Source organism: Morone saxatilis, unplaced genomic scaffold, assembly GCF_004916995.1.
Source record: "Morone saxatilis isolate NCDOM2014 unplaced genomic scaffold, NCSU_SB_2.0 Contig18, whole genome shotgun sequence".
Taxonomy (NCBI): domain Eukaryota; kingdom Metazoa; phylum Chordata; class Actinopteri; family Moronidae; genus Morone; species Morone saxatilis.
Window position 1 is genome coordinate 13,739,516 of NW_023339740.1, and position 10,009 is coordinate 13,749,524.

Consider the following 10,009-nt stretch of genomic DNA (forward strand, 5'->3'; position numbering starts at 1 on the left):
ATCTATCTATCTATCTATCTGATTCCTTCTTATTACATTTCAGTTGATGTTCAGTATGCCTTCAGGGACAAAGGTTGTGAGGACAGCACAGTGTGTTCAGGTTTATTGTATCGTAAATTCTCTCTCTCATCAACTGCCATTTTATTCCTCCTGTGCGTTATTATCTGATCGATCTGCTGACCAGAGTTCAAGGAGAATTGCACAATAGACTGTGACATCATAGTCTTTTAACATGACATGTACAGCTGTTTGGACTGGCAGAAAGGCATTAGTTTGTTTAGTACGGTTGGCCTCCAGGTCGCCACATAGCCTCCAACATGACCGGTGAGCTGTCTACTTTTGATCTGAGGTGATTATGTAGAACCAGTTAAACTCTTCCTTTTTCCAGACCATATTTCACGTTTAGGTCTTGAAAACACTGCTGGTCAAAACATTTTTCATAATGCAAAAATTCATACCTCCTTCTGCCTTTTCGCTCTTGTCTGAGTTATTTTAAGATCATATACACTTCTCTATTGCTGCTGCAGGCAGAATGAGAGAGCATGTGCTGTACTGCAGACTCAAATGTGTTTTTTCACATCCTTTTTCACTGGTTGGTTTCACAGAGAAATGGCTTCTCTTTTGCAGTAAGGGCTCATGTCTGCAAATGATAAACGGATAAGAATTTAATTAACATGACGCCTGTCACACCATTTGCTCAGACACCATCATGTATGCTGTGCAGGTTTCGTCTTAGCAAACACAAACACCTGCGTGTGTTCCTCCACGAAGAACGGTGCATTCATGCGTTATCATCAGAGTGATTATCACACCGGCTCTTACATCATAGCTCACACTTTCTTGTGCTATTGGGGTCAATCAGGCTTGATTAGTTTTGTTAGTTCATTGCAAAACCACAATGTTGGTCCAATAAGATTCAGTCTGATCACACTTACAGTAATCCTGCAAGTGCAATGCCTTGCTAAATGGTGTTTTCTTGCAAGAAATCAAGCATCCAGTGAAAGCAAAAGGATGCATTTTTTGGTCAATATTCATTTTGCTCCACAGCATTACATTTGTTTAATATAAGTTATGCTAGGTGTCATTTATTCAAGTTATGTGAATATTTTTGTATGAGCAGTTTGCATCTTATGGTGAAGAACTGCTTAAAATACTGCTGCTGTTGCTATAGTAATGTATTACTGTTAAAAAAAAGTCAGTTCAGTCACCAAGGCAACTGTCTATGTCCCACACCAGCACACCTACATACATACAGCACAGACACAACACAGAGAAAAAAGCCCACTTATTAAAAAATGCAAAAGACCCCCCAAAAAAGGCAAATCAAGTGATGAAAGTACACAGGGGACAGCACACTGTCTTCTTTCATAAATCAAATATATTTTTGGGCGTCATCATTAAAACCATTTGAACACACTTGATTCGATGCCATAGTGGAGCAAAACATATCCATCTAAATCTGTTTTGCAGCAGGCAGCAGACGAGCAGGGTATGTTTGGCTATTTTTAGATCTGAAAAGAGGAAATGATAATCCTTCTTATCTCGTGCCGGAACAACTCTCCTAAATTGACACTCTCTCCCTTTGCTTTCTTTCATGATGTTTACTGCATCGAACTGCACCAAATCCCCTTACACCCTGGGTAAAACAACAGATAAGAGATAAAGCTTCAAAAATCAAAAGAATGTTTGAATAATCTAGTCACAACTAGATTTTATACTATTTTATCCATTTAAGCTAAAAAAACGGGATAAAATCCACCCATGTCTTGGTGTTTGGTAATGCATTTGTGTTAATATATTTTTAGAGGACATATGCATGAATAATCTTGTAACTGAATATTGCATATAAACGTGGGTATGTGGGCCATCTGAAGTCTCTGAGTCAGTCTGTTCCAGCCAGTTGTAAGTGAGCTGTGGTTGTGATGATGATGATGTGGCAGAAGAGCGCTGCTCCTAAGGGCCTGCAGTATGTGTGCTGGGCGTCATTAGTCAGACCAGTGTGCTAATGTACACAAACACTGTAAGTCTCACTGCACACAAACACCAGAAAGATTAGAAAACCTAGTATCACATTTCATTTTTTAAAGTAAATATGAATTCATCCCACTATGAAAAGGTCATTCTTGTGTATTCTTTAACAGCATAAGCCACATCTGAGTGTTTCTTTACCCACTGCACCTACGTTCAACTTCACACGTCATGCAGTTGCCCCGGGTTGAAAGCAGGTTGCTACAACATCACCTAGCCTTTAGAAATGCACTCTACTGTCTCCAAAAACCACACCCTTTGTGTAAAACAGGTGTGCCAAGTTGCTGAAAAGTGAAGCAGCATTCTAGGCATACTTTCCACACAGCAAGGGTTTCCGTGGACTTGCCCTCCTTAGCTCAGAGTGTTTTCCGTGGCTGGAAAGCCGATTAGGCCCAACACAAAGCTGGAAGTTTTGCACTTTCACTATGAAATTCAGGGTGCATAAAGTATGTTGAACAAGTAGCGGTCAGTTGAGGCCGCTGCTTCAGAGCTGTTGGTGCATGTGGCTGCGGACTAACACCTTGTAATGCTTCCTGCTTAGCATTACAGTTCTAATGGAAGTTTTTTCTTCTCTTGTTTGAAGTGTATAATCTATAAACCAGTCCTGTGCCGGCCTACTGCAGATCAGTCACCGATGTCGCCTCTGAATTGCAACCAAGCCAAAAACCTCAACTAAACTGCTTAATAATGAACTCTGTAACTATGATGACGCATGCAAAGTGAGGTTTGCATTCGTTGTGTTCATGCTGTCTCAAGCATACAAATGAGGAAAGCCTGTTCCCATGGCAGAGACTTTCCTTTGGATCAGTTTTGTCTAAATTATGTAATGCACACACAAGACAAGTAAACAGGTCCTGATGTCTTCGCTAATAATAATATCATAACTCCTTGTTACTGAATAGAAACTCACTAGTTCACTGATCTTACAGCAAATTACTCTTAATAGTAGCATTATCTCTGAACCAAATGGTTTCATATTTCAGTCATCTGAAAGATGTTAACCCCAGTTGTATTGGATGTCACTGGCACAAGACTTTAGATTGCATCCATGAGCATCAGACATCTTCACACCACACTTCTCAGTCAAGACCACAGAGTGGTTTTGTCTGCCCGTCATTTCAGTGTTAAACTCTTAGGAACTAAACTGATCTGCAATACAATCACAACCTTCAGAATCCAGCTACTGCATAGAAAAGCTTATTTTTCTGATCTAAAAGCAAGCACACAAACCATTGCCCTCCCTGTTGTGTGTATATTGAGCTTCCCTCTGCCAGGTGAACAATTACAATAGACTGATCTAAAGATGATTTACTGGTGGCCTGAATATGAGTTTTTACCAGTTTCTATTGGTCTAGTCGAGTTAAATGCTTTCTTAGTAGACATTAAAGCACCAGTGTGTAGGATTCAGTGGCATCGGGCGGTGTAGTTGCAGATTATAACCCCTCTAATCTCACTGTTCCAAGCCTGAAGGAGAAACTACGGTGGCTGTGAAACACAGAAGGAAAGGACCTTTCTAGATTTAGTGTTTGGTTAAACCGTTCGGGGGAAGAGGTCCACGGTCAATAAAAACAACTCAAAAACATAATTTTAATATTCATATTCATTATACACTAATGAAAACATATATATGAAGATAGTCTATTTCTGCTAATAAACTTTCCTAAATGCTGCTACACACTGGACCTGTTGAGTCACCTTCTGTTAGTTTAAGCACAGTAAGCGCATTTCCTTAGTGTGTAGTGAAAGGGAGGTGGATCACTCTATTTTCCATGGTATTTCACACAAAGGATGACTCAAGTCTTCCACAGTACCATCTCCTTTTGTCACAGCAACACTTACAGATCTCGAGTCAGCATCCTGCTCATGTTTTATTTTATTTTCTCCTGTCCAGTGAATGCATATTAGTCACAAACAATGTACAGTGTAAATGAACACAAGATGGGCAGAAACTTTTACCACAAATGAATGCCTTTATTTTCCAAGACACTTAACACACAGGTATACAAGAGAGGTATCGGCTCTTGCAATAATAAAATAAAAGTTGGTATCAGAACAGAACATTGAAAGTGGTAATATGGAATGTAGCTTTTTCCATTTTTTTCTTTTTACTTTTTAAACAATCCTTTCAAATAAATAGTCTCTATATAGTCTTCGTAGCTAGTGTTCTTAATCAATATATTCTTTGTTTAGTCAAAGTTTCAGGAATGAAGAGGAGAAAATCAGACAAAAAACAAAAACGGTGACAAAACAAGGATATTATCCCCTTAGCAAAAGTCTTTTTATAGGCAAAAAGGTACAGGGGAGAACAATTGTTGAAAAAAAGGCAAATCCCTTCTTCTAGACCTAAATTATCTTGTTCTTCCACCGAAAAGTATAAATCCGAGTGCCCTGTGGACACAAACCATGTTTGTTACAAGGGGTCTAAAGAGACACCAATAGAAAGACAAAATGTCCTTTTTAGAAGCTTAAGTTGTCAATTGCTACAAGGCTGTTGACCCAGCCAGCCAAGGTCAGCTTGTACAGTCAACTTCCCCACAAATAATGTGCTGTGCTGTTGGGGATCGGCAGTCCAAACTTCATCCGAAAAACAAAAAACGTATGTCATATCACAGGTAAAGCACCACATCAGGCTCCTACAACTACACTTGAGCTTCAATTATCTCTGCCTCACTCTTTCTCTCTCAGAGAGAACTTAACAATAAAGAAACTCGTCTGTACCAGAGGAGGAGAGGGGGAGGAGGGCCCTAGGACGCTACAGGAGTCCCTGTGTTTGTTGAGAGACCGCCGTCTCAAACAGAATTTCTCCTACCACGTATAACAAAGAAAAGGAGCAGTCTCAGAAAGAGAAAAGTGCAAGTAAGGGCACAGGCAGCCCTGTCCTCTGGCAGCTAAGGGAGAGCGCAGGAACGACCACACAGACTCTCCCCTGACCCCCGAGGTGTCTTAGGTTCCCTCCAAGCAGAGGAGGGTCAGACCCCCGTGTAGAGATGAGGACGATGCACCTTAGAGTAGCAGGGTTTTAGCTCAGTGAGCTCTCTCCCGTGCTTAAAATTTAGACCACGTTGGTTCCAGTGCAGCCTCAGTCAGTACTGTGATCCTCCAGCTGGGAGATGATGGTGATGAGGTTCTGGAGGCCGAAGATGAAACCACTGTCCTGGCCTTCGTGCACCACACTGTCCTCTCCGTAGTGCCGACAGGTTGTGTGAGCAAAGTCAATCATGCGGACGTCCACCGCGGGGCTGCTGGCCTCTCCGGTGCTGTGGGAGGAGCGACTGCTGCCACTGTTGCTGCTCCCTCCCGCCACACCAGCGCTGCCACCTGCTGAGGAAGAACGCGGAAAACCAAAGGCCCCTTCCTCTTCCTCCTCCTCGTCGTCTTCCTCCTCCTCCTCTTCTTCTTCTTCTTCATCGGATGGCTCATCCTCGTCACCTTCTTCCCCACCGCGGTGTCTGGGCCTACTTGGAGTCCTGGGAGGGTCTCCATCGTAGATGATGAGCAGGGAGCTGGAGTAGAAGCGGTAAGACTCGCAGGCCTCCAATGCAGCTTGCATTTCTCGGAGTCTGCGCAGCACCGGGGAGAGAAGCTCTCGACGCAGGCGATGCCCATCATGGAAGAACTGGTAGAGGGCCTCCTTGAAGCCTGCTAGTGTCAGTTTACGCCCGTGGTACTTATTCATAAACATCAGCTGGCCTGAGTCCGACTGGTAAACCTGCGGGTCACACAGAAACATGAGCACTACAGTTCCACATGCGACCAACACAGAACATATCAATGCAGAGGAGTTGTGTTGCATCTCTACCGTACCTGCATGCCACAAAGTCGCACTCCGATAGAGGCAGAGGTGCTCTGTTGACACTTGCGGATCTGATTGGCTTTCTTCTCCTCTGATGCATCATCCCCATGTTGGCGAGTTCCCATCTTCAAGTCTAAGACACATGGTACTGTGTAGCGCCATGTCAGATTCTCCAAAAGAATAAATTCTGTGAAAGGGGGTCAAGGATCACACAGCAACCAAAGAAACTATAGACTAACACACAGTGTACACATGCTTATATTAACAATTAAGGCCCTTCCCTCTACTTCACTCAGACACCCAGGAAGTGCAGTTCATTCATGAAAGGATACTGTATTGGTTGCGGTGTTTCGCATTCTCCTTCATCCTCTGTAGGTGCTGCTGGTGACATTTAAGACTCCAGGGGTTGTGTTTGATCTGTGGCACCACGTTGCCCTTCTCCAGGCTGAAATACAGAACCTCCGCCTGCTGCTGCTGCTGTTGCTGACTCTCATCACGATTATAACTGCAAAAGTAAAAAAACACAGAAAAATGTCAGCTTTGGTGTTACAGAACTTATTAGTGTCTTGTTGGTTATGAAAGCATCGAGGAGCCATGGCAAGCACCCTCACCTCATGATCTTGTCTTCTTTTCGGCTGTGTCGTGCTCTCTCTTTGCTGTAGTTGTCATTTTCCAAGAGCAACGGGGACTGCTTCTTGTTGCTCCACTTCAGCATCTTGCTCTTGGGCTCGCAGTCTGCTGAAGGATCTTTGTTTTCCAGGTCCCCTGATTCGCTGTGGAGGGGGTAGGCGATGAGGCACAGGTTCCCTTCCTCGTCCTCCTCAAAACTGACTGATACAACACCTGAGAGAGGGTGAGAAGGAGCACCAGAGAGTAGTTATAAGCACTGAACTGAATAATGATACTAGGTAAACCTTTATCCATTAACCTCGAACATGCCTTATAAAACTGTAACAGATTTTCACAAAGATATTGACTCATTTGCACAAACACACACATTAACATGTTGTTTTAACGTGAGACAAAGATGGAAGATGAAAGATGCATCATCAAGCAGAGCATTTTATAACAAGAGCATCATATGTCAGTGTTTAAGAGACTCATTAGTGAGCAAACAAGAGACACAAAATACCACACAAGGCCAAACTTTGTCAAACTGAGGAGGACATTTATTAAGGAACTACTAAACATCCTCATGAAACACACACACACACACACAATAACTCATAATACAGAGTTCCAAGCAGTCTACAATGACATGAAAAGATGAAAGTACAGTTCTCTTTTCACATAAATAAAACATACATCAAAAAACAGCTCATCAAAATTCAGTGGCTTTAAATAAAACAGTAACCAAACCAACATTTAAAAAAGAAATGTATGCAGTTTGTTTAGAAGTATTAACCCCAATTTTACAAACTCAAAAAACCAGAGGAGTAGGGGAAAAAAAAGGAAACACAGTGTACTAATGCCAATGCTAATTTATGACATGACATGATTCACAAACAGGCACCTCAGTAGACCCCCCCCCTCCAGCCCCTACTCAGAGTCCCTAGATGGGCCTGTGTGTCGCATGTTCTGTGCAGAGTGGGGGAGGTGTCGGGACTGAGAATAAACATTACAGCTGCAGCGGCTGATACAGATAAACCACAGACAGGAAGGAGAGATGTGGTTGAAACTGATCGAGAGAGAAAGTCACAGAGATATGGACACAGCATCCGAGTCGGCAGGCAAGACATTTTGCATCCAACAACACAAGTGGTGGTATATTACAAAAAATCCACTGAACAACATTGAATGAAACAGCAATTCACTCTTGAGAACAACCTGACCAAACAGAGCCACTGCTTGAGCCAAATGCATTGTAGTGTCTTTGAATGTTAAATGGCGGGCCTGAGGACCCAGCGTCCTCATTTGTTCCGCAGCCGGAGGCCTAGCTGATGTCATGTGCACTGACATCACCGTCGTGCAGGAAGGCCCTGGCGTTAAAGCCTGTCCTTTGGACTGCACTGTCATCACCACCTCAGTGAGTGTGGGAACTCGTGAATCACTCTGACTTAATTCACAAGAAGGAATCATAAATTAGTGAAAGACTGCGTCAATTAATGCTTTTACAACCTAATAAACATTAATTGACCGTAATATATTAGACGGGGGTTTGGCAGAGTTGCTGATCATTATCAATGACTATTGTTTTATTAGGTTCAGAAGTTCTTGATCAGTCCGGCTTTCATGTCTTAACCTACATCTACACCTTTGTGATAGCCTTCCTGATAAATCATAAATTCAGTGTATGAGTATGAACTTTGAAAAGCAAATGAACACCAGAAACTAGGCTCTTTAAAAACACCTCTTCCTCTCCTTCCTATTGTGCGTTATGTGAGAGACAGAAGAGCATCACAGTTGAGGCCCCAGAAGCCCTTTACTATCTTATCTCCAAATCCCACTCCTCATCTGGGTCTTTTTATAGTCCCACGCTGCATTACTGCGGAGTCAGATACCACGCGTGCGTCTTACCTCCGTCACACGGCTGCCTAAAGGCGTCTGTATCAGTATGTGCTTGCTTGATCTGCGTCTGTGGGCGAGATAGTAGACCTGGATGCAAACCAGGAAACGCGATATTCCAGTTTAAAGCGTGTGTGTTGGTGAAAATGTGAATTCGTGTCCATGTTTCTGTGATGCACCTGAAACTAGACCTGGAAATTTCCTCCACCGGCTTGTGAATTACTCCCCTGGTGATGTGTTCCATTTATTTTTGATCCCAGTGGAACTCTATCTCACCCTGAAACCGTAGCTGTCTTGAAAGACAGACACGGCACGTTAAAGTCCTCTGGCTACTCATCCTCCTGGCAGGTAGTCAGGCCATCAGCTTGGATGCTACTGGGTAACGAACCTGCCAATTGCTCCAATTCAAGTGACACACTGTACAGACGGTACAATATGAGGCCACTAAAATGTATCTATCTATAGATATGAGAATACATTTGGTAGTGTGTTGTTGTGCACACCATGTCCTTGCGTCAGTCCATCACAAACACACAGTACTCAAAGCAAAATAATATCCTTATGATATAAACGAATGCGCTTTAATCAACATGAAAATCAACAACAAATAATGCATCATAGTGCAAGCTGTGAGCACAAACATAAGGAAAATTAAAGAGGATTAAAAAGCTAGGTACCAAAGACAACATCACACATGCGCAGTTATGACAGACAGCCTGACACTTCTTCCAGATTTGGGATGAGGGGGTCTTACCTTTATACTGAGGGGTGAACTTCCTCATCTCTGGAGGGAGGCTCTTGTAGAACTGGTGCTCCCGGGGGATGAGGGGCTTGCAGATTGTTTGTTCCCCAAATCGTAGCACACAGGAGTGGCCTCCCACCTGGTGCACGAAGGGTTCAAGCATTACCCCTTTTCCGGGATAAGGAGTCCCGTCCGCCTGCATGAGGGCTTCTAGAGCGGGACTCATCCTCACTCCGCATCGGACAAGTGAGCTGGGGGGACCCACGTCGGTCGGGAGGCAAGAGGCTCGGCCGCTCGTTTGGCTCCCTATCCTCGAGCTCTTTTCTGTTGGCTCGCGAGGGGGCGCTACTGGTCGCCTTCTCGAGCGCAGCAGTGAAAAACAAAAGAAGCTAACAGGAAGGGCAGAGGCAGCGACAAGATCCCTTATTTCCTTTCTTTTCCTTGTCGGAGGACAAATGATAAAGCTCCTCCGTTAGGCTGGATAATCTCCGTATTTCTATGTGTTATAAAAGGCGACATATGCCGCTTTAGAGCTGTTTAAAAAACGTAAAGCAACGTACGTTAACGTTGTCCTCGTCGTGTGGCTGTTACCGAAACTGACGACGAAGCTGATCCTCCAGCGAGAAAAACAGCAGAAGCGGCCAATAGGTCCCACCTCTTTCCACAGCCAGCCAATCACAGGGCCGCAGCTGTCGCTGGGAGGAGACAAGGCACCTAGGAGAGGATCAAGCAGATCAAGCAAACAAAGAGGAAGGAGAGAAAACAGGGGGGAGGGGAGAACAGGAAAAATACTAGACACAAAAACACAACACTGACGGCATTTTGTAAAATGTACTTGCTGCAAATGTAGTTTCATCGTTCTTATTATTCTAGAGACATCCTGTCGGTTGCATTTTAATTTTCATCTTGTGCTTGCAAGACAAAATGTCTTTTGGAAGGAA

The 10,009-nt window shown here is 43.6% G+C and overlaps 1 protein-coding gene across 1 annotated transcript; it reads right to left on the bottom strand.

Moving 5' to 3' along the window:
• Nucleotides 1-5,405: 5,405 nt before the first annotated feature.
• LOC118328010 (nucleoprotein TPR-like) lies at nt 5,406-9,688 on the bottom strand (the record flags this gene model as incomplete). Its single annotated transcript, XM_035661595.1, is given in 5 exon segments — nt 5,406-5,737; nt 5,833-6,008; nt 6,154-6,326; nt 6,433-6,664; nt 9,081-9,688. Coding segments are annotated over 5 exon segments (1,127 nt in total), but the record flags the coding sequence as incomplete, so codon positions are not given.
• Nucleotides 9,689-10,009: the final 321 nt, after the last annotated feature.